Source organism: Gadus morhua, chromosome 9 (assembly GCF_902167405.1).
Source record: "Gadus morhua chromosome 9, gadMor3.0, whole genome shotgun sequence".
Classification (NCBI taxonomy): domain Eukaryota; kingdom Metazoa; phylum Chordata; class Actinopteri; order Gadiformes; family Gadidae; genus Gadus; species Gadus morhua.
Window position 1 is genome coordinate 3,782,719 of NC_044056.1, and position 24,016 is coordinate 3,806,734.

At 48.2% G+C, this 24,016-nt stretch overlaps 2 protein-coding genes and 2 long non-coding RNA genes across 6 annotated transcripts; 1 reads left to right on the top strand and 3 right to left on the bottom strand.

Moving 5' to 3' along the window:
* Window positions 1-109: 109 nt before the first annotated feature.
* Window positions 110-12,555, bottom strand: LOC115550641 (FYVE, RhoGEF and PH domain-containing protein 6). Of its 2 annotated transcripts, none has more exons than XM_030365867.1 (21): window positions 12,337-12,555; window positions 9,477-11,511; window positions 7,411-7,555; window positions 6,944-7,011; window positions 6,824-6,854; window positions 4,918-5,069; window positions 4,561-4,717; window positions 4,338-4,425; window positions 3,753-3,803; window positions 3,584-3,642; window positions 3,407-3,478; window positions 3,092-3,160; window positions 2,880-2,963; window positions 2,695-2,774; window positions 2,488-2,590; window positions 1,989-2,135; window positions 1,588-1,693; window positions 1,210-1,304; window positions 987-1,115; window positions 678-817; window positions 110-585 (listed from the first exon to the last, which is right to left on the bottom strand). In XM_030365867.1, exons 1-21 carry the CDS (start codon window positions 12,359-12,361, stop codon window positions 546-548), a joined length of 3,876 nt encoding a protein of 1,291 aa, XP_030221727.1. In that variant the 5' UTR covers window positions 12,362-12,555; the 3' UTR covers window positions 110-545. The 2 variants fall into 2 exon arrangements, with proteins under 2 accessions (XP_030221727.1, XP_030221725.1); XM_030365865.1 differs by having other exon boundaries at window positions 7,411-7,558.
* Window positions 12,556-12,656: 101 nt separating this feature from the next.
* LOC115550749 (uncharacterized protein C3orf20-like) lies at window positions 12,657-18,590 on the bottom strand. Its single transcript, XM_030366035.1, has 9 exons — window positions 18,544-18,590; window positions 18,044-18,216; window positions 17,230-17,308; window positions 16,672-16,752; window positions 16,027-16,411; window positions 15,077-15,190; window positions 14,060-14,202; window positions 13,528-13,652; window positions 12,657-13,137 (listed from the first exon to the last, which is right to left on the bottom strand). Coding segments are annotated over exons 1-9 (1,149 nt in total). The 3' UTR covers window positions 12,657-13,135.
* Window positions 18,591-18,594: 4 nt separating this feature from the next.
* LOC115550643 (uncharacterized) lies at window positions 18,595-21,075 on the top strand. Of its 2 annotated transcripts, XR_003977930.1 has the most exons (3): window positions 18,595-18,731; window positions 19,447-19,608; window positions 20,037-21,075. It is a non-coding gene; the product is annotated as an uncharacterized LOC115550643 (long non-coding RNA). The 2 variants fall into 2 exon arrangements; XR_003977929.1 differs by lacking the exon at window positions 18,595-18,731 and having other exon boundaries at window positions 19,349-19,608.
* Window positions 21,076-21,981: 906 nt separating this feature from the next.
* Window positions 21,982-24,014, bottom strand: LOC115551257 (uncharacterized). The gene is made up of 4 exons (XR_003978012.1): window positions 23,548-24,014; window positions 22,710-23,452; window positions 22,295-22,351; window positions 21,982-22,075 (listed from the first exon to the last, which is right to left on the bottom strand). It is a non-coding gene; the product is annotated as an uncharacterized LOC115551257 (long non-coding RNA).
* Between the last annotated feature and the right edge of the window lie 2 nt (window positions 24,015-24,016).

Sequence of the window (24,016 nt, forward strand, 5' to 3'; positions counted from 1 at the left end):
GCATGCGCAAAGTGGCTAGTCCATGGGCAATATCCCATTCTATTTGTTATCATGAATGTGTTTATCATACGGCTTAGATAACATAATTAAACGGTTATTTGCGCCAAAGCATTTGACATAATATTTATTCCAGAAAATATGATCTGATTTTAAAAATTCCAATACATTTAAATAGTTACAAAAAAGGTAAAATAGTGCTGAAGTGTAATGTCAATACAATCGAAGATGCAAATTAATTACATAATTGAATTGTAATTAACAACCTAATCCATAAACAAATAGTCTCCTAGAGATTTGTAAACATCAACAGTATCACAAAAAGTTTCAGGTAAATATTAGGGATTGTGTAAACCAGGTGCGTGTAAAGATATTTTCAGCCAGATGTGATTAAAACATTACAAAATCATGAAGCATTTGAAAAAAAATATATATATAAATGTGCCATTTCCTACAGGTCGCTAAAATTTATCTGAATCGTTTCAAAATCTATTCACAATCAAAATCTATATACATGTAGCTTAAATCTATACGAATAGTTCCAAAATCTATTCAAGCACCATGGCCTCCTTGAATGAGTCAATCCATCTGTAAGAAGAGAAGGAATATGGAGTTTTTTATCAGGCAGTTAAAATAAATACAGACCACCATAAACCATTACAAATCCATAACAACATTACCTCTGGGCTGCTGGGACGTCGTCTGCCTTGAAGATGTAGAAGATGGTGTTTTTGTGGTAGAGCTTGAATTGCAGCTTCTGTGTCGAGTCTTCCTTCAACACGAACCCCAGCAAGGGCTGGCTCTCCAATGCAGCCACATTCTTTGGTAGGAAACAGTTGGTGATGTGAAAGATGACCCATCGTCATTAAATGAATCACATCTTTTTGTGTGTGTTTTTTTTTTCCACAATCAGAATAATGGCATGCATGCACAGACCCCATTCTTTGTCAATAAAAAAAGGACACGCATCTGGGTACAAGAGAGCTTACCTCGCTTGCAGCATATGTGTAAAGTACTTTGTCTTTGATGACAAACCACAGCCTCCGGCCTTGCTTCTTGTTGCCCTTTGACCTTTGCAAATAACCACTCATGGAGGAGTTGTCTGTGTTGGCGGAGACCTTTCAACCAAGGATGACATATAGTTGAGACATACGCATACATACATGGATGCGCTACGTTCATGGTGGTCATTTGAATGATGGTTATGGTCACCTCTTTGAGGGCAGCTGGTATCCTCTTGTGTTTTCTGGAGAAGGTGAAGCCAGACTTGCCATCTGGGGACTGAGTGGTCGATAGAGCCTTCTCACCTGGTGATGGGAAAAGGGCGACTATCATGTATTTATGCATTTCGTTTAGAGACAAGTTCTAGGTATTGTGTACGTACAACAGCCCTGTACATATCTTTAATTTAACTGTACACGTTGTTATAAGGACGCATGTATTGGGAATTTAATTCAGCTTAAAGAAAAATTGCTTTACTGAGATCCCTATCTAAAGGCAACATGTATAACAAACAGCGGTGGTGTAAACCGTTTCATCACAGCCGTAATTAAATGGATGCGATTGATGATCAACTTGAGTACAACTTACTGCTCCGCTGCTGAAGAACGACGAAGCACTGATTGCAAACACGTGCCAGCTGGTTCTTGAGATACTTGAGACAGTGCTTGTTTGAAGAACACGCTTGGCACACCACCTGGTGAGATCATTCATCTTAGGTGAGCGTTAGATTAATGTGTGCATTAACGTTTTGTAACAGCTGTTGGTTCGTTTGGGGGCCAAGCATTCATTTATTTCAGGAATGGTTCAGCATGTATGTGATTCAGTCTAGGGGATTTGTATATGTTGTGTTTATCTTAAATCATTCTCAACCTCTCTTTAGTATATTAATAGTAAAAAAATGCCTTACATTTTATAAAATGTGTACCAAAGCATGAGTCCAATTCCCACAAATTTTTTGACAAATTCTCAACCTTTTCGTAGCTTCTCACCTTTCCACAAGCGCGACAATGGTGTCTCCTCCACGTCAGGGTGAACTCACACGTGCAGATCATGCACATTGTGGCCCGTGGATCCGGGATCCATATGGGCGCTTTTGACCCTAAAGAAGCACCACTGACCCTCTCATTTTCCTCCATCTGAATGAGAGAAAACAAGTATTTTTTATCCCCCTTGTTCATGGCACAGGACAATTGTGTGGTTGATGATCTTAAAGTGCCAATCTTAAAGATTTTCCAGGTTAATACATCTCTTAAGTATCTATCACCGCATGAGGTAACACAATGATGAGTCAGCCTATGGCCCACTTGTATTTTCAGTATTATGAATGTAAAAACTAGGTTGCTTTGGCGACTACCGTTTATATCTCTGGTAAACAAAAAATCCACTTATCACTAAAGGTTTCGAAACTCAAACCTTGCGATTGCCACGTTAACGACAGAAATAACAGATAAGTGGGATTGTGTGTACTAGCAGTCGTCGGAAACTTGCCTCCTCTGTACTCTTGCTCGAGATGAAGCTTATTTTCTTCTTGGTGTGGTCGTTGATCGCCATGGAGATGGTCTGCAGCCAATCGTCTCGTTCCGCGGCAGAACTATGTAGTAGAACATAATGTGAAGAGGGCAACCAAGCATGTGTTTAGAGCATGTATGCCCATCAGAGGGAGAGTGCGCTGGTGTAGAGACACCTGGCTCGTACCTGGCTGACAGGATAAAGGACCGCTCCACACTCTCGATGTTCAGCTCGTTCTGGTGGGCCTCATGCATCGGTTTGCTAACCTGCAATTAAAAGCACCAGCTGTGTGAGTATCCCTATTGTGCCCAAGATAGATATGGGAACGTACCGGGATGCATAGGAATAGTGCGGTGTAGTAAAGGGCTCACCTTCATACCGGCTAAGGACAACATGTTGTTGAGTTTGAACTGGCCGGACTGAACCGGAGTTGTGTAAAGCAATGTGTCATTGAACTACGGAAAGGAAGCACAGGAGCTCAGAATAGACTTCACTTATTTAAGTTCAGCGGAAAAACAAGAAAAGGCAAATATGAGGAAATTAAAAATAGACGTAGTTAAAAATAAAAAAGACCAACATTTACCAGAAAGAACATTCGTGGCTGCATAATCTTTCTGGACAGCTTCTTCAAAAAGCCCTCTTTCAAAAACACCTAAAATACGAAAATGGAGAAGTTCAACCAAATATCACAATGTTACTGTTACAAGAATGACCCATGAAAAAGCCACCACGAGGCCATTGAGAATGTTTTTTGGACTCCAAGCCAAAAGGTTATGGGTTTGAAGTAAATAACCCCTACCTACATTCTCATATATGGAATCTATCTAAAAAATATTCACACTAAACCACTTCAAGCCTCATGGCTAAATGCTCATAAATAGTAGAGTACGCTACGCACCCGGCCAGGCTGAACGATCTCATGGTGGCCGTTCAGAATGCACTGAACTTGGATCAGCTTTTGGAAGTTATCCTGGTGGGAAAAACAAAGTGCATATCAGCAAACCGGCCCAGAACCACTGCACAGACACATTATAATGAGTGGTGCGGTTAAGCTATATATTTGATCATGGCTCACCCCTTGCTTCATGAAATCGTTAGCATGGTTAGCCACTTCCTTCACTATGACGAGGGCGGCTGTGTGGATACAATGAAGGTTTTACTTCGCACATGACCAATGCTATAGAGCTTATGGAACTCTATATGGACCTTACGTATGTATATTCAAGAGCAATCGGCCCCTTTACCTTGTGTGTCTTTGTAATCTGCTGAGGCAGGGGGAAGGTGTTTAAGATAATCTGAAACATACAATGACGAGTGTCAGAAGGGTCATAGCGCCGAGGGAACATGCGTAACAGTTCCAACACGGGTGGTCACAATGGGACTGTATTGTGTGCGAAATTCCGTGAATGCAGTCGGAAATCCCAAATCCTGACCACGCGGTCTGCAGGTGCTTACATAAGCGGTCATTAAACGGTCCCTGGGGGAAGAAACATTCTTCACATTTTTACAATAATATCAGCCCCAATCCATTAGAATCCATAACATTTTCATCGTGGTACGGCTTAAGCTTGCTAGATCGCCAAATCTTTGGACTGCACTTCATAAATCCTGTATTATGAGTGTTGAGGAACAAGATTGAGTATGCAACATTAACCACTAGATGGCAATGTCACTCATTTATAAATTAAATATTAAAATGCACAAAAACCTTAGCTACTGAATCCTATTATAAGATATTGTTGTACCTTTATACAATCTGTAATTTGTACCTTCTACAAGAAATACAATAACACATGTGTTAGGAAGACAAAATGGGTCGTCACAGGCACCTCTGAGTAGGAGTTGATACTGGGGTATCCTCTGCACGGGTTTCAATAGGTAATGCCTCAGGGCCAGGTTTGCGCAGCGGGGACTGGCCTAGAGTGGAAAACACACACACACACACAAACGTCAAATCACCAGAGGTAGCTAGCTACCTAGCAACACACAAGCCCAGCGGAAACCAAGACAACACAGAGTTAGTGGTAAAGAAAGGAAAGGGGCCAAGCCTACCTCGAATGCTCTCACCACGGCCCCGAACGCAGAGTTCCTCTTACTCTGCTCTTCCAGTAGAGCCACATTCTTGTCAAACTCCCGGATGTATGTGGAGTACATCTTCAGATAGGGCCCTTTCTTTACAAAGATGTCTGCCAGCTGGGAATTCTCGTCCCTGCAAAGAGACAAGTTAAAGATTGTGATTTGTATTAACATTTGCATTTTGTTTATAATCCTTTAGCATCGGCATAAATAAAAGTCTGAATACATATTCCTTGAAAACCAATAACGTGAATTGCGGAAATTTCCGAATTGATAAAGTTATCGTCATGGCAACGAACACACACGATTCGCATGATGTTCTCAATGATGTACCAGTTGTGGACCCTCTGCTCCAGCTCTCGTAGAAGGTCCTGGTTCAGCTCGTAGAGCTGGGGGAGGTTGTACAGGATCTGATTCAGGAAGCGCTCCTCGATCACAGGCTTCCCAGACTGATTCGAGGCCTTGGAGACGGCCTCACGGAAGTCCTTGAAGAAACAAGACACACAGACCACATACACGGCCAGGTGAGCAGGAAAGCCTCCAGGAATCCTGCTTACCTTTATCCAAGAAAACTTTTGAACAGCAAAGAGGATTACACTTGAATCCGTGAATACACGACCAAAAGATAGATTGACAGAGTCAAAATAAATGGGCTTTGTTATTTAGAGCCATGTGTAAATTCCCTGAACTACTCAACCGTAGAGTTTGTCTCACACAAAAATCGAATTCAAGAAGCAGCAAAATGACTTCCAAATGGCTTAATGTAACAGCATAAACCACGGCCTGTCGTTGTGTTCTGACGCGTCAGCACTTCCATTCATGACTATTATCTCAAGGATATCAGAAACCAGAAACATGTGAGGGGCAGCAACAGGGGGGGGGGGCCTCTTTTCCGATGACGGGGAGGTTTTCTGTGGTTTACAGGGGCGCAGATCTGAGAAACTGCTTACAGAAGCCGGAATAGTGGAAATGTCTGGAGGGTTAAACGTATTGCCTACCACTACAAGGCTGTTGGTTCAGATGTATTAATCTACAAATCTGAGTTCAGATGTACTAATCTAAATAAAAATCAATAACGCGCGGAAATGTAGTCTCGCTGATCTCTCCCTACTCTTTTCAGTCGGCCAGTGCTATATATATATGATATATATACATTAAATACATATATCTACTATCGTCAATTCGTCGTATCCCTAGAAGGTTAAGGGCTTACATGTAAGGGGAACCAATGTATATAACCATCCTAGAACCAACAGCAATAACTAAATGTATTGTTTTAAAACGTTCAAACTTTAAATCGTCATGTGGGGGTGTTACAGTCTTTACCCTACCCCCTATATTATATAGGTCAGTATATAAAATGAAATATAATATGACACATGTCATGTAACATTATTTAAATGTCACCTGCATGTCAAGAGGGCTGATAGAAAACGTGATGATCTTGTTCTTTGGAAGTAGCTGTGAATTTGCATTATCAGCTGGTTCGACACCTACAACATCCGAGAGAGTACCGTGACTTTATGACTTAATTCCTCCTAACCTTATAAATAACTCATCATTCCCACGCACTTAGAGGACCATCATCGCTGTCTGTTGACTCACCCTTCCCCATGTGACTCGGGATGTTAAAGATCCTCATAGAATGTCAGGAGTAGACTCCTCACTCACAGCAATGTCTCTTCCTGTCTACTCGATTGGATTTAATCTCATCTTTTGTAGACATTTACATCAACTTTTGATCGGGCGATTTATAATAAGCTTGATAAACAATCAAATTCCTGAGAATGTTACGGTTGAAAGATGCACAAATAGACTGAGCACGGATTGTTTGTTGGGTTCTGGATGAGATAAGGTCAGATTCTCACACCGCCACCAGAAGACGAAATCGGCCGGACTCATGTTACTGTTCCGGTTATACAACCAGAGTCTGGTGAGAGAACCACCAGGAATGTGAGTGGGGCTACGGGGAGACAGTGTGGAGCTGGGCCCACCGGCCCAAGGGTGTGGGCCCAGGTCCCCTGGAGCAACATAACCACACACATATGGAGGACCTCCAGCCATAAAGCCCTGCTCCGCATGAGATAAAGAAACACAGTGCTTCGGAACTCTGGTCAGTCAGCATGTCTGCACTTCTAATGTCCTAGAAGTGATTTCACAGATCTCCTGCTTTTTGTGAAAACATTGTTCTTGGATATAAATCCTATAAACAAGGGGCTTTGAAATGAATGATACTTACAATATGGAGAAGCTTAATGACATCCACAAACCTGTGAAAAGGAAAGATCAAGGTTATAAAGTAAAATAATTATGTAAAGTAGGGAAATGAGGCAAATCATGTCCACCACAGAGCTCTTACACATTCTCCGAGCTCTTGATCTCCATAGCAATGTGATGGATCTTGCTCTTCTTCCGCCTGCATTCATTCTGACATGGGTAAGAAGACCAGTTTCCTTAGAGCCTGTTACAATACATTTTGGAACATGTTCGGGTAGAAGTGGACTCAAATGTATACCCTAGGGGTTGGGACACTGTAATGGTCCGTAGATCAAAACCCAACCGAAAGAGATCAGGTTTGACACTCATGGCCGGCAGCCTTTAAACATTCCAGAGCTAGGATTCTAACCTCCATCCCTGCATCTTAATGACTTGTATCTGAATTAAAATGCATCTCCCTAAATAACAATCTAGAAAACATCTTTATCTCGTTATAAACAAGCAAAGGTGTCAGGGAGCCTAGCCTGGACCAAGACAAGCTTTGAGGGATGCGCTATGAGGGATCAATCGACCACAAGGGTTGGACTGAATATCGATCGACTCTCTCACCTCCGTTTCGGCGGACGGCGCCGGCACGTCTTTGCCGGAGGAGGAGCTCCCCTCGTCCTCCTCCTCGTCCGTGCTCTGAGCCATAATGATGTCATTGTCGTCCGAGGAGCCGTCTCCCTCCTGAGCCGCCTCAAGCTCAAAGGAGCTTCTGGTCCGAAAGAAAAACATCATATAGAAACCACAGACGCGTTAAGTTAACGATCAGGAAGCAACGCAGTAGGTGGGGGGGGTTCAGTCGTACACTAAGACAACGTTGTTTTATTTTTTTGAAAAGTTAAACGTTTGAATGTATGTGACGGTACAGCTAATTACTCAAAAAGGGACAAAAAATAATTCAATTTGGAAGATAAAAAAAATCATGGGCCACTATCACAGAAACGAAAAAGGAAAATGTGAGGCAGATTTTTTTTCACATTTCCTGTTAAGAGACAAGAAATTAAATAAGGTCAGAGAGGAAACGCCTACGGGATGGGATGCAGTCATCGTTAATGTCACGGAGCACACGGAACCTAAGCTCACAGGTCAACCAAAGCTCCAAAGCTCACAGGTCAACACAGTAGTCAAGCCAAAGGATGGATACGCCTTGACTAGTATTTACAGAACAGTGTACAGTGGAAGACAAACAGACTCACTATAAAATACGTGAAAAGAGCCTAAAAGAGATTCAGGCCCAGGGCCCAACAGAAGACCCATTAAGCTGGTCTGTCTACAGCCGTAGCACGGCCACAGTGTCTTGTTCAGCTAACACGGCTTACTCTGGGGGCTCGCTGTGTCCCTGTATGTCGCTAAGTGCATGTGAATGTTGTGAACATGTGATTTCTGTAGCGTGAAGGACAGAGAAAACGTGATATTAAGTCGCCACAATCGGTGCTATTATGCAAACTATTATTGTGCGATCAGAATTTTTGCATGCACACATTTTTGAAGCAAGCTTCTGAACAGCCCTCACCAACCATCTGTGGTCGGATTTTGGTCCATCTGTTCAAAGTTAAATCATTATTGTTGAAAGGTTTGTTTTTGTTTCTGTTGCTCAGTGAGCACATTGTTTTACTGTAGGTCGAGAATGTCTTCTAATGGTATTCTCTTAGCAATCAGGTAAATTAATCTGCCCTGTTGGCTTATACCATCCAGGTGACATGATTATAAAAAAGGTGTGGCAGCCAGACATTGTACCAGTGTCAATCCTCGTCAGACATTGAAAACATACCTGACATTTCTACTTCATCAGTTCACTTCCCCCTTTCGGAGAAATGCCCAAAACTCAGTGGGAATACGTTAATCTCTAACTGCCTCGATGCAAAAACCGGTTTGCGCATGCCATGTTTTCAGCATGGTGGACCCATTCCGCGTCGTACCCCTGACCCTGACAGTGTTTGATGCCATGCTCTACCAGGTCCAGCTTAGCGTGCGAAGCACACACCGATGGGTGAAAGGCAGAGAGACACAGAGATAGAGGCACAGAGAGAGAGAGAGAGAAAGAGAGAGAGAGATGTAGACAGATAGGGAGAGAGACACAGGGATATAGACACAGAGAGAGGTAGAGACAGCGAGAGAGAAAGAAACAGACTGGGAGAGAGAAGGAGAGAGACACAGAGGTAGAGACACAGAGAGAGAGAGAAAGAGAGATGTAGACAGATAGGGATATAGACACAGAGAGAGGTAGAGACAGCGAGAGAGAAAGAAACAGACTGGGAGAGAGACACAGAGGTAGAGACACAGACAGACAGACAGACAGACAGACAGACAGACAGACAGACAGACAGACAGACAGACAGACAGACAGAGAGATACAACGAGATAGAGTCAACGAAAGATAGAGACAACAAGAGAGAGAAAGAGAAAGAGAGAGAGAGAGACACAGACAAGAGACACAGAGAGAGATAGAGACAGCGAGAGAGAAAGAAACAGACTTGGAGAGAGACAGAGAGGGAGAGAGACACAGAGGTAGAGGCACAGAGGTAGAGACACAGAGAGAGAAAGACGAGGAGGGAGAAAGAGACAGAGATACAAAGGCATAGAGACAACAAGAGAGAGAGAGAGAGAGAGAATCCCAGAGGGAGATGTACCTCTCACTGCTGCTGTGCAGCTCTCGTCGTCTCTCCAGGGGCATGTACGGTTCCTGTTCCTCATAAATGTTGTCGTCGTCCTGCTCCGCGTGGGCCCATGCCGGGGACGGCCGTGGCCCTCCAGGGGACGCGTCGCCCACCATCTGGACGTTGATGTAGTCGGGTATCTCCTCGTAGTAGGGCATGTTCTCGTACGCAGCCTCGTCCCCCGCCTCCGGACGGAACTCGTCCCCGTCCACGCTTTGCTCCAGAGCGGCGTGCGGCGGGGAAGCCTTGGCCCCGGCGCCCTGATGCTCCAGGTCCACGCTCTGCTCCGACCCGGGCGACGCCAAGTCCCTGGGGCCCTGCGTCCCCATGGCGATCCGCCGGGGGAACATCTTGAGCTTGAGGTCCAGCAGCCTCCGGAACGAGTGCCTCTTCTGGCCCTCGGAGCGGGCCAGGTCCACCGCCGTGAAGGACTTGGCTCTCTGCTTGCCCGGGCTGGAGCGCGAGGCCTCGGGCGTCGGCAGAGCCACGGCGGCGGCGGGCGAAGGAAAGACCCATCCCGGCTTCTCCGAGGCGGGGGGCGACGGGAGCCTCCGGGTGGCTCTCCCGTTGAGCGAGTCGTCCGAGCGGGAGAGGTCCCGTTTCCTCTGGTCCGCCGCGGGCTTCCCCGCCTCCACCTCTTCCGTGGACCCCCACGTCCGCGTGAGCTCCGTGGGCGCGCTGTGTCTCTGGGGCTTCTTGGGAGGATCCTTCAGGCTTTGCATTGGCTCCCGCCGGCTGACACCGCCGCCCTCCATGGGTGCGAATGTGTCACCACTGCCGGGGGCCGGTTGGCTCTCGGGAGGCGCAAGACGGGTATAGTCGGTACGATCGGACTCCAGGATCCCCTCGCGGTCCTCCTTCTTCTCCTCGTCGTCGTCGTCGTCAACCGAGCACTCCATTTCAAGGACGGGGTCGCCCCAGTGGAGCTCCACCTCCTCCACGTCCTGTGGGAGCAGGCACTGGGCAGGTGCGGAAAGGAAGGCCTTCTTCCTGGGCGGAGGGGCCGGCGGGGGACAGCCTCTCTGCCCAGGCAGACAGGGGTGCTTCATGGGCCCGCTGACAGACGTGCTCAGCCCCGGAGCAGGTGCAGCGACAGAGAGAGAGCGGTGGCTCTTCCTCTCCGCTGGCCCCGTCGTCACCTCCCGGACGTGCACTTCCCTCCCGCCGTTCCCCGCCCTCTCCTCTGGATCCTCTTCCACCCGTTCCTGGCGAGCGAGGGCGGCCTTCCTGGGTTTCCGCGGGACAGGGAGGGGCTCCCCGCTTACAGGCTTGGGTCGCTTGGGCAGCGGAGGGGGCCCGCGGGGGCAAGAGGTCGGCTCCAACGCCGGCGCCGCTTGCCCGACCTCGGCCAGAAGTACGCAGTTACCGTTGGCCTCGTCGCTCTGCGTTCGTCCAGGCAGAGGGCGTCTGGGGGTGGCCACGGCTGGGCCGCAGCCCTGTTTGTTTGGGTGGTTCTTGGGGGATTCTTTGGGTGTGTTCCCCGCGGGCGAACGAACGTAGGGCGAGAGCCGGGCGCCGGGGGCGGACGGCTGAGGAGAGGCGTGGATCATTTGGTTCTTAATGGCGTCAGTCGTGTTGTCAGGCCTCAAGCCGGCTCTAGCCACTGGTTTCTGGCCCTTGGTTTCCGCCAGTCTACCCGTGTCCATGGCGGTGCTTACGATGCACTGGCAGTTCTGCTGGCTACACAGGCAGATGGGGATGATGTAGTCCCAGTCGGGCTTTTTGTTCTCCAGCTGCACTCCGTTATTGGAGTTCAGGAGACCCACGTTCCTCGGCGTGCCGGTGTTGGCCAGCACGGTAGTTTGGCTGGTTAAAGAGAGGGGGCTTGACTGCCTGGTGCTAGCGGGTTTAGGGAGGGTGGGTTTAGGAGCCAGGGCTGGTTTGACCCTCTTCTGGGGGCCAGGCGAAGGGTGAGGGAAATCGTTTTTTCTGGGGTGAGCAGGCGTCATCCCTGCGCTATTGGGCTGGAGAAGCTTTGGTTTAGGGGCCAACGGGGGCTTCTCCATATCTGCAGGGTGTAGAACGTACTTGATTACTGCATGATAAAATATCCTGTGTGCTTAACCTGGGCACGCACACAAAATTGACCATCAAGGGTCTATGCATGCCTTCCTTATCATGTTTGATAGAGTATTTTAAATTCCTTCCCAATCCAAGTATTGCGGCAGATATGCCCCCTAAGAGAACGCCCATTTGGAAGATCTATTATATTCTACGAATATATTATACGGTAAACTGGCATGTCACGTGGCATTTCCTCAGCATTCTTTAATATTAATCCTGTTATTCACTCATTCAACGGAGAGAGGGTGCTGAGAAAATGGGCGTCTTTATGCTAAAGTTAAGACCCCCATTCCGTCACCATTAAAGTTTGTGTTAAAAATCGACATCATCGATATGACTTTCCATCTACATCAAGCAGAAGGTGTTTAGATGTCAGATGTTACGCATAATGAAATAAGAGTTGTTTTTCACATATCCCAAATTGCTTCCCTACTTAATTTGACACAGCAGGCCGATAGGTCCATACACATTCATGATAGGTTTAAGTGTATAAAGCAAAATATGGTGAAAGAGCGTCGCAATTGGAGACAGACAAGACACAGTGTACCACTCATGTTAACAATATTCATTGTGGGACTACTTTTAACATCAACGGACAGAAATAACAACTTTGTAAAGCGCATGATAAATGAATCCCGACTCTGGCAGCGTTTATAAACCCCAGACGAAGAGTGTCTTCCGAAGGCAACATTGTCAATATTTACAACTTGGGATCAGCTGATTGACGTAATCACTTTTGGTTAAATGCCATGTAGAATAGGCTCCTCACCTGTGTATGGCTGCTTCGGATACATAAGTCCTCAATGAACGTCCAGGTTGGAAATCAGTTCAACGGGAACGATACATTCTCCAGATCCTGACACATTTGTAGCTATAACTTCCACTTGCAATCTTTCCTCCAGCGTTAATAGTTAGCGCAGCACTTTGGGATCTAGTAGAGCGAGATGACTAGTTGACATGTAATCCCAAGCACCCTACTCCCCTTCTCTTGACGGCAGTATCCCAGAGCCAATCACGTTAAGGTTTCGTCCTGTAGTCCAACAAGATACCACTAGAGGGCTCTAGGGTTCAACATAATGACGTCCAATGTAAGAAGTTATGTTTTTTTATTGAAATTGTATTGCATCAAAAAAAAGGTATAATAAAATAGACAATCTAAGAAGTCATAGAACAAGGTCGTGATTGCAAAGATATCAAACTTAATGCATAATGCATGACCTGGTCTTAATATACATTTTCCAGCTAGACCTACATCAGTGTGTGACATCACCTGGTTGAGCAATTGCGTGATAGTTTGTGATGTTATAATCGCGATTTCAACATAGTTTCCTTTTATTGCACAGGAAATAACCAATGATTTGATGGCTCACAATTCCACATCCTCAACACAAATTCACACACTCTGCCCTGACTGACAGATGTAGCACACCAGTTTATTCTTAGGTCATGTGGTACAGTAGACATGGCTGGAGATGTTTAGTGTCTGACAAGAGGAGTAGGATGGGCAACAGGACTGTGTTTTATCGTTCTCCCGTCCTGTTGGGGTGTCCTCTGATCTTGATGGCTTCTCCTGTCCACAGCACAGATGATGACACAAAGGCATAAACTTATCTGAGGTCGAAAATAAAGCCTTACATTACATTTTCACTACATTTGGGGCATTTAGCAGACGCCTTTATCCAAAGCTACCAACAATAAGGACATTCATCAGAAGAAGGTGAAACAATATATCGCTGTCGGTAGAGTAAAGATGCTCATAGGACCAACATTCACTAGGATAAAATGCTACACAACTAAGTACTATAACTAAGTATGACATACAATAATTGCGTACATTAAGCGTCAGGACGTACATTATTAAACTATTTATTAAACACTTGAATGGGTTATTATAGTATCACCTTATTTAAAATCACATTATTTATAACGAAGATAACACAGTATTTAGTGTACATCTTACAGAAGATCGGATCTTGAGTTGCCGTGTGCCTCAGACGCGTTTCGCTGCGGTCGAGGGAGGTCGATATCGGCCAGGACTCGAGAGTGGACAGCGAGTCTGCGGCCACGGAGCCCTTCAGCTTAGCACTGTGAAAGGAGAGACCGCCGGGTGAACGAGGAGACCGGCCACGGACCTCCACGCGTAAGCTGGATTCTTGCGAGGGCACAGCAGGTATTCCGCGTCACGACAGAAATAACAGGAGCGGTAATATCATTCAAAGAGCTTAAAAATGACATGAAAATAAAACGATTGAGAAATGCACCCAAATATGTCTATAAGTACAATAAGAGAAGTAGAAATTTCAATGCAAAGATATGTTATCGATGGATGTGGTGACCATCACTGAAAGTATGCGCTACATTATTGAAACTAAACATGTGTATGCATAATTTACCATTATATAGAAGGGTCTGAAATGACATGAGTCTCCAATATGTTCTCCATGATTTAAACAGTATTTGTATATTATACCACGATGCCCGGCCGAGAGTACCTGATCTTGTGGTCTGCAGGGAGACTCAAGCCCAGCCTGAAGTCCCTTCTGCTGGTGGAGATCTGCCGGTGGAGGCTCCTCATGGAGCCGCGGGAGCAGTTTGAGACGTGGTCGGCAAACAGCAGCTTCCCCCTGATGTACATCTGGGAGAAGAACAAAGGAGGCTCTTATTTCCGCCATTCATGATTTTAAGTTCCATTGATTTTTTTTCAATTTTAATTCGAAATTAAGGAAACTGTTTGCGCATGAAATACAAAGAGGAACAAGATATTTGTATCTGATTACATAAATTGTGCCTGTTGTCACACACACGCACGCACACACACGCACGCACGCACACACACACGCACACGCACACGCACACACACACACACACACACACACACACACACACACACACACAGATTGTTGGCAGACTATTGGGTAAGGGTTATATCTCAATCATGGAGGTTATCCACAAATGGCGTCACTCTGCTCGCTCAACAGTGGGACGTTTGTGGATTGCAAGTGTGCCATTCCACAACAGGAACCAGAGTATCCTGTTCGTCATGACAGCCACGGCCATTTCAAAATCTCTGCTCAGTGAGTCAAGTTTCACCTATTGTGTTGAGCCCCGTCAGAGTCCTACAGCTCGTGTATATTTATAGTCATAAACTGTATAATGTTGAAATTGTTTTGCACACATGATGTAATGTATATCCTGTATTGCCCACCTTTCTTTCTAGTTTTTAGTCGGCGGTGTCTGCAAAACAGCATTTCACTGCAAGTATGATCAATGGACTAATACCGTTTTTGTATCTTAAATCAATCAGTATAGTAATAGCCATCAGGTCAAGACATGCTCACAACTTCCCCTTGTAGAATCTGCCATTTGAAGAAATGGTCCGAAGAGACTGAGCAGTACCGTGTAACATTTAGGCGAGCTGCACTGCCCTCTAGTGGTAAACGTCCGTGTGTTCATGCGCATAAATCAACAGACAGCTGCTGCTCTTAAAGCGGCGGTTGACGCATGCTAACCAGCAGTGTGCCAGGAGCGACGCTGTGGCGGATCTGCAGCAGGCTTCTTCTGGCCGGGCCGGTCCTCCCTGCGGACACCTCGTACCTCACCAGGCGGAAAGAGTCCATCTGACACTGAGAGGGAGGGGGGGGAGAGGGAGGGGGGAGGGAGTGAGGGAGGGAGAGTGAGAGGGAGAAACGAAACGGCTAATTTGCATTCTGTTTACGTTTCTGGATGATTAAACCCTGGGCCCTAAACAAACACAGATGTACTGTGTGCTCCAATAAGGATGCGTCACATGTATATCATCATATCATGGTGTGCATCGGGCTGAGCATAGACGGCCAATGTACAATGCACAATGATGTGTCTTTTTTTGTTCATGTGTTGACACTAGGTTGACAATCTTTTTTTTACGTTGACAGAAAGTACCAAGAAACGTTGCACATTAACTGTAGGCCTGCTCATCTCCATTACCTGCTCTTTAATGACATCTATAAAAATTATAATACATAATGACAGAACACAGACAGACAGGCATGGATATCGTTTGCATGCTGGGTGCGTATGTATGGAGGTACGCCTCTAGAGCAGCTAAAGGCCCCCACCCCCCCCCCCCCCCCCTGTGAAGCACGACGAGGTTAGACCGGGTACCCCCAGCCCACTCGCCGGCGATTCGAATTCGCCCTGCAGAAGGGTCTGGAGAAGAGCAATACATTTCTTTTTACTTCCGATACGTTTCCTCGGGGGCCAATCACCAAGCTGTCTTCCCCCCCTGGCGCGCTATTGGCTGGATTAACACGATGGCGACAGGGAAGCGACGGCAAGCAGCCAATCGCGTACAGTCATTTGAACTAGGCCCGTTGATCACGCCTCTTGTGCTGAAGAAAATGACAGCAGCCCCCCCGGACCAAGCTCAATCTACGATTGAGCTTGGTCCGGCAGTAGCCAGGCCACGACGGCGTCCTACCTGAACGCACGGCGCGCTGCGTCTCCTGCTCCGTCTCTGATGGAGCAGCTCCAGCGTGTCGTCACGGCCGTCGGGCGCGGTCACACACACCACCAGGACCTGCTCGCCACGGGGGCCCTGGCCCCGGACGAAGGCGTCGTACTCCAGGTCCGTCACCAGCGGCATGGGCCCCGAGCTGCAGCAGCCGCATCCGCCGCCGGCACCGCCGCTGCCGCCGCCACCGCCCTGGAGCCCCCCGTCCCTCGCCGCGCCCCCGTCCCTCTGCAGGGTCGCCCGTAGCAACGCTGGACACGGGCTAGAGGGGGTGGGCACGGGGGGGTCCGCAGGGGGGAGGTCCGCTCCGTCGGCTGGAGGTCGCGCCGGGCTTCGGGGGATGATGAACGACCTGGTGGCGGCGGCGGAAGGACATGGAGGTTACCGTGGTGACGGCTCAACCACATGGAGGGGGGGGGGGGGGGGGGCGCCTCCTCCATTCTGACCTGTGGTCCCGTAATACATGAAATCCCCCTCCCTCTTTCACCCCCCCGTTCCCGCCTCGCTCCACTCTGCTGCCCGTAGGTGAATAAAAAGGCCGCTCCATTGAGTCATAGACAGGCAGAGCTGTGGTGGCGACTGCCGTCCTGGCCCAGCGGCGGCGGGTCTTACTCCAGTCTGATGTTGCTGTGGACACGCAGGGCTCCGACCTGAGTGACCCGGGACTCCTCCTTCACCGGTCTCCGAGGTGTCCTGGACGCACAGAAATGGAATAAAAATGACACACATACGACAATATATATATATTTTTTTTTTACGTTTTTTTTTTAAAATATTTTATCCTTTTCCTTCTAGAGTCAGATGGACAGAAAGGTACGGGAGATAGAGGGGAAGACACGCAGTGAAGGACTACGGGCAGGAATCGAACCCCGGTCGCTGGGGGAAATATATGCGCGCTACCCGGTGAGTCCTCTGGGCAACCCCACGCACACAACAACATAACACACAACCATACGGAGCTCAAGCTAAGCTAGAAAAATATATTTTTCAGCTTAGATCACGCCCAGAACAATCAGATACTGATATAAACGCTAAGCTAACACGCTAACAGTGGAAGGAGGCTAGCCAGCACCGTGGCCCCTCCCAATCAATCAATCAAAGCCCCCCGCTGCGGAGAGGTGTCTGGGCGGGTCGGCTGTGGGGGGGGGGCCCGGCCGGGGGTCTTCCCACCCCGGGGGGTTGAGGGAGGGCGGGCGCCGGGCTCTCCGCGGGGCCCCTGGCAGCCGCTCGATGTCCGGACACCGGAGCCCTGGAGGGGAGCGGGAGGTCGCGCGTGAAAACATGACAGACGGACGGACGGACAAGGAGCGCCAGCGCTGACCGTGAACCGGATCCTTCCAGAACTATTCGATAATGTCGCGTGTGCAGGACAATTTATCTCCCCCCCCCCCCCCCCTCCCCCCCTCCCCCTCCAACCAAATTACCCTGGAACGGTCTTGGGCACTTGGTGCAAGTGTGTGACTTTTTGAGAACAAAGTATACCTCGGCACGTATAGTGTTACCAAGGTTGTGTACGGGACGCGGTGCAGGGGCGTGTTCACCCCCAGACGAACATTAGAGGTTTCTGACCTTCATCCGGCCTCCATCCCCTCCCTGAATCCTATCGCGAAATGGTAGGAGGCATAGCTTGCCTAACGAAACCCCTGTAGATAGAGAGACACCCGGGGCGCCCCCGCTGGCTCACCCGGAAGGGGCGTGCACCATTAAGGCCCAGTCCTAATCGCAGCTACCCGGGTTCTATTCCTGCCTGTGGTCCTTTGTTGCATGTCCTCCCCTCTATCTCCCTCCCTGCCTATCTCACTCTATCATAGAGCGTAAAAATGCAAAACATGGTGAGGTAGCTTAAACTTTACAACCAGAGCCTCACCCTCACTCACACCAAGTTGGACGAGCTCATTCGGGAGAAGTGAGGGATAGGTGTCTTGCTCGATGACAACCCAATACTTAGAGGAGCCAGGGTTCGAACTAAGTTAAGCTTTTTAACCCATCCGCGAGCCGGTGAACACACGGGGGCACACCAGAACACCCGGAGCAGTGGGCAGCCGCAGTGCAACGCCCGGGGAGCAGGTGGGGGTTTCAGGTGCCTTGCTCAAGGGCACTGCATCACCAGCAACCTTCCTGTTGCCGGAGAACCTGCTCCGCCTTCTTGAGCGACTGCTACGCCGTACATCAACGTACATAAACATGCATAAACAAAGCCCCCGTCTATCAAGGCCCCCGGCTGGCCAGCAGCCAGGGGGTTAAAGGGGCCGGAGACCCCGAGGTCGGCAGAGTACCGGTGGATTGTGTACCCGTAGCGGTGCGGTAGAACTCCAGCCAGTCGTCCAGCGTGTTGCGCACCTTCCGCTGGAGCCTCTTCAACTCCCTCTGCAGCTCCTCTAAATGGCCACTTCCTCCTCCTCCTCCACCTCCTCCTCCTCCTCCTCCTCCTCCTCCTCCTCCTCCTCCTCCTCCCCACACCCCTGGCCCCTCCAGCTCCCCCACCATCTGGAGCACCTCCTGATGGCGCAGGGACGGCTGTCGTACGCCATCGTGTGCATGGATGAGATCACATGATGGATGGGGAGGAACATATGGCGTTTAGCTCGGGGTCCTCGCCGAAGGTGACTCAGCGCTTGCGCTGTGAGGGGAGAATTCAGGGACTCCGGGACAAATCAGATGTAGGAGAAAAGGTGGTTCTTTTGTTTGGTCAGGTACAACTACTCCCAAAAGGGAGATTAAAGGTTGTATCAGCGATGTTCTGTTGGCCCCTCCCTTTCATGTTCGGTGCATCCAGTAGAAACTATCATGAACGCAGCGCAAAACCCAACAACACCCACCCCTTGTCGGTGATTGGTTGGAATACTATTTATTGTGGTTTTGAGTGGTTGGTAGTACCATTCGTTTTTGTGTACGACCTCGGAGCATAAGCTGCCTACAGAGACGCGTTTGACGGCCTGCTTATGGGGCAGGCAGCTAGCGGATCGTGAGGAAAGATCAGATGAATGCGATCATTTATGTTTCGGCCTAGAATCGCTGATACAACCTTTATTGAAGGTCAAAAATAAAGGCCGTTTGGATACTAAAGAATAGAGTGAAACATACTGTACGATAAATTAATCCACTTAATGGTATTGCTTTGTAACTGCGGTGACATCAGCATCGTCATCCTGATCATCATCACAAAAGAGCGAGTGAAATGGTCTCACGGTTTGGACGGGCAGTAGCCTGCTCTCTGCACTGTGCCCAGGAACCCTCCTCTTTGGAAGCATTGGCTCCTTGCGGGACATTAACCTCTGGTTGGGCTCCACATACACCTAGAGGATTACAACCCACATGATTGAGGATTAAAACCGCTTGCAATCAGAATGCCTAGAGATACTGTTTGTCTGCTCTTTGTTCACTCAGGTATTGTTGACGGTACCGTGTCTGTGGGCGGGGGCATGCTGGACAGGGCCGAGAGAGGAAGTTGGATCGTTTCTCCTTGACACTTGAAGCGGAGCAGGCCAGAAGTGCCATTCAGTAGTTTGACAGAGATTGAATCTGAGACCTGTGGACACCAAAAGAAAGGTAAAGAAAATTGGAATGTGCTTGAGAATTGCATTTGTAGCCCACAATCTATGCAGGACCTTCAGGATACCCAATGTGTTTTTTTTAGGATAACATCACAAGGTCTGCGATGAATCATTGATATTCATTTGAAAGTCATTGATTATTCATTGATTTGATTTATAGTGCTTCTGATACACGTATACATGATATCTGAAATGCCAGAAGCCATTGTGAGACTGTTGTATTTATTGTTGTCTGTAATCATCCATCACTAAGACACATGGCACCCCCCTTATCTCCGTACAGACTACCGTATCCTATCATATAACATACTATAATAGGCTTTTGTTGGCCACTTGGATAGCCAATGGGCTGGATTACAAGCATAGTTGGAGTGGGGTCCATAGAGGTTTAATTTGGTCTTTGTTTATTCGTTCATTCAACAGGATTTGCAGTTGTGAAAATATCTTCTTCTGCAGCCTAAGCCAAATTATAAGTGGAAAGAAACACAGATTTACCCTCAACCCTCACCTGTATGAGAACCCTCTCCTTGGAGCCCGAACCTCCCAGCCAGGACCACTCTTTGGTCACGGTGCCGTCCGGGCCACAAAGCTTCCCCCCAGCTCGGTCCCAAAGAGCCGAGACGACCCCACTAGAGCCAAGAGACACGACCAACACTGGCTGAACTTATAAACTCGAAATGTTTAAAACTTGTGATGTTTGTACAATGTATTGAAGCGTTGTATATACAGTGTTTCAGACTTTTGTGATGAAGATATGTTTTTTGTACTGCAGGTGTGTTTATATGTCTGTGTATTGTTATTTATTTTATGTGGACCCCAGGAAGAAGAGCGACCACAGCTGTGGAAGCTAACGGGGATCACTGAATAAAGATAAAGATAACTCGAGTCCATCATCCACTCTGTTCAGATATACAAATCATAAAAACCAGGAAAAGAGGCTGATTATTCAATGCGCTCTGAGAGCGCATTGAACAATCAGCCTCTTTTCCTGTTTTTTATGACGGAGGGAGGGCGGAACCTCGGACTCACCTGACGGCGTGCGTGGCAGCACCGCGACCGAACGCGGTCATGCTAGCGATGACCGCGGGGCTCGGGCGGTCGCTGAACACGTTGGTGTAGAAGCCTCCGCAGGGCAAACCCGATCCGGTCTGGCACACCGCCACGCCCCCGGACGGGTAACTGAGACGCCAGCGCTAAGGGTTCAAGGGGGTCAGACGGAATGGCACGCACATGCACAAGCACATGCACACACGCAAACACACACATGCACACAAGCGCTGTACACACATCGCTCTACGCTGAACTATTTTGAATAAATATTTTGTGAATATTACTTTTTTTATTTTACCTAATTTGATCAATTTCTCCTTCTTGCACCGTGGTCGGGAGACAAACGCAATTTCGATTCCTCTGTTTGTCTGGTACGTATTTCGGAATCGCCAATAAAGAAAGCTGACTTTGACTTTGACTTGACTTTGAGCTAAACTTGAAATCACAACAGTTTGCAGAGTTTTGTGCGTAAAGCTTTTTCTCACGAGCGAAAGGATACTAGACGACCGAGGAGCCGTCCGGGGTTCCGTAGTGAAGTTTCCGTTCGGACGGGTCCTCTCGGTGTACCTGTGGGATCTGGGGCATCCCATGGACGAGGACGAAGGGGCGCTGCTCGTCTACGACGGCCCTCGTGTTTCTATAGTGGGACCGGACCGGTCCGTAGTGGCGGACTATGGGAGGCTTGTCCAGACCTCTCTCTCGGTCTCTGGTGGCTTGCAGCTCTCTGTGTGACGGTGGGTTCATTCAATGTGTTGGACGAGCTGCCATGGGATGTGATTGGATGTGATGTAGAGAAGGCTTTTGACGGGATGCATAGGAGCATGGCTTTAACCATCCATCGCAGCACATTTAGGCCCAATCCCATTTCTACCCCTTACCCCTTCCCCTTACCCCTCCCCCTTGTTTTGAAGGGGTAAGGGGAAGGGGTAAGGGGTAGAAATGGGATTGGGCCTTAGGCCCAATCCCATTTCTACCCCTTACGCCTTCCCCTTACGCCTTCCCCTTCCCCTTAGAAATGGGATTGGGCCTTAGACTGTTTCATATCTCCAGATCTAAACCCTATACCTGCTCCTTAACAACATGTATCGAAGACCCCACTATCTATTGCTTCGGATAGAAGGATCTGCTCAACAACAAAAACAACAACAACAAAGGAACGATAGGAAAAGTACGACGTTGCGTGAGTCGAATGACTAAACGCCCCGAATAGCATGTTAAAGTAGAAAAACACGACGCAACACAGTACAACCCTGGTGTTTCTGCAGGGGTGGTCAGCTCAGCGCTGATAGAAACGTTGTGCCGCCCGACTCACATGGGTATCCGGGCGCTCTGCAGCCGTCGGAGCACCCACTGCCACACGGCACTCCGCTGGGGCTCCTCGTAGCACAGCCGCGCGGCCTCCACGATCCATCCTGCACAACACACACGGCCGTCAGTCCAGCCGCAGGGGGGGAAAGGATGGATGCACCGGGGGCACGGTCGGTCTTAACCAAAGCCATTGCCCATCACAAGTGTTTTTCACGAATTGCGTTTCATCTTGCTTTATCTTATTTTGGCTATAGGATTCAAATGACACGGTCAAGTGTAGCATGGAGATGGATCGTCATCAGGTAGACACCTTCGGGCCATACCTTGGTCCTTGCAGATCTTTGAAGACATGGAGAAGCTGATGCTGGAAGAGGCATTAGCTGTGGGATCACAAGGGGATAGATATGAATATTTTAGGGGACCCACACATATTAAACACTCACCGTTCATTGTTGGTTGAGGAGGCCATTGTGCTCCACAATACTACTGAGCATGTTAAGACTGATATGGATCTGCTTAACTGCTTATCGGTATAGGCAGCACGCATTGCACCAGCTAGGCTATACATCATATTGTCCCATAAGATAAACTCTCGTCACACCAAATGTGCCCTCTATCTCAAATAGTTTTTCCCCTTTGAATTTGTTTATCGTATTCCCAAAGCATGTTTAGTGACTTGTGTGAAATATATGTATCTGATCCTAGAACTTGCTGTGCTGTGACGTGATCTCTGCCTACCCCTGTCTTTGTGTGCGTCAGGGGAAAAAGCCCTCGTTGGCAAATCTGGTCGCGGTTTTACTTTCCTCTCGAAGGGAGGTTTTGGGGAGGACTTCTTCTTTTTCAGTTTTCTCACGCTCTCTACGATGAGCTCCTTCGGCGTATTCCTATCGGCCACTGGGATATGTGATTTCAGATTCAGAGTGTGTTTTGCGCAGTCGGCCCCTTGAAAGGGACTTTTCCCACTTTCCAACACAACAGCGGTCAGATCTTGTGACGAGCAGTTGAGGATGTTGACGACTCCCCGTGGAATACAGCCCTCCTCGGACCACTGGTACCGGGAGAGAAGGGACTCCAGTTCCCCCAGCAGCTCAGGGGCAGCATCCTTATAGGCTCCCAACGGATCGACCACTTTCTGGTCTGGGATCCTATCACAAACGTTTGATTCACCGTTGACCGTGTGGTCTTTATTCTTCCCAAATGACCCACGTGACTGTGTATGGGCATTGTTCTCGTCGTCGCCTTCTTTAGTAAAACAAAGTTTGTTCTTTGAAGAGCTAGAAGAAAAATGAATTCCAGAAATGATAATTGTAGTCAATACATGAGTGATACAAACCAATTTAAAAAAGGATAAGACAATTGGTCACAACAAGGTCATTGCTCGTTGTAGTTCACCTATGCACTGTTTCTGCCCAGCGGGCGCCTTCGTCGGCCAAACTAAAATGCAGAACGCGCGTCCCCGATGATCGATCCCGCGCTGTTGGCTGGAGATAAGATACATTTATAGACCTTATTCAAAAGTGGACCTACTATAAGCACACAACTTACTTCATCTTTGAATTGCAAGGGACTGACCTACCTGGTCAAAGAAGTACAGCGGTCCGGTTTTAAACTCTCTCCGTGCGCCCAGAGAAGACATGATTACCCCAAATGCATCCAGTCCTTCAAATACCTGGACCCGAGTCCGGACTTCGACAATATTGTAGACCTACCCATATGGTTATGAAACAGAAACGAGGAATTCTATGTGTGGCAATTTCACTTTGACCTGAAACGTCCATCAGTTGTATCGGTGTTGCTTGGATACAGTGCGTCCCGCCGCTTTCCAAACGCCCCGGTAATAACCACACGCCACAAGTGATCTCCGCAGGACAGTAGCCTACATCTAATGTCATCGAGTAGCGTACATTGAAATAAAAAAAACACTTTGCTATCACAGAGAAACGGCTTGTTTAGAAACATGAACACCTACCCTGCACACTCTACTGCGCGGCCCAGGTGCGCCTCGCGGTCCGGTAACCGGAGACCGTGCTGGGAGGTAATTGGAA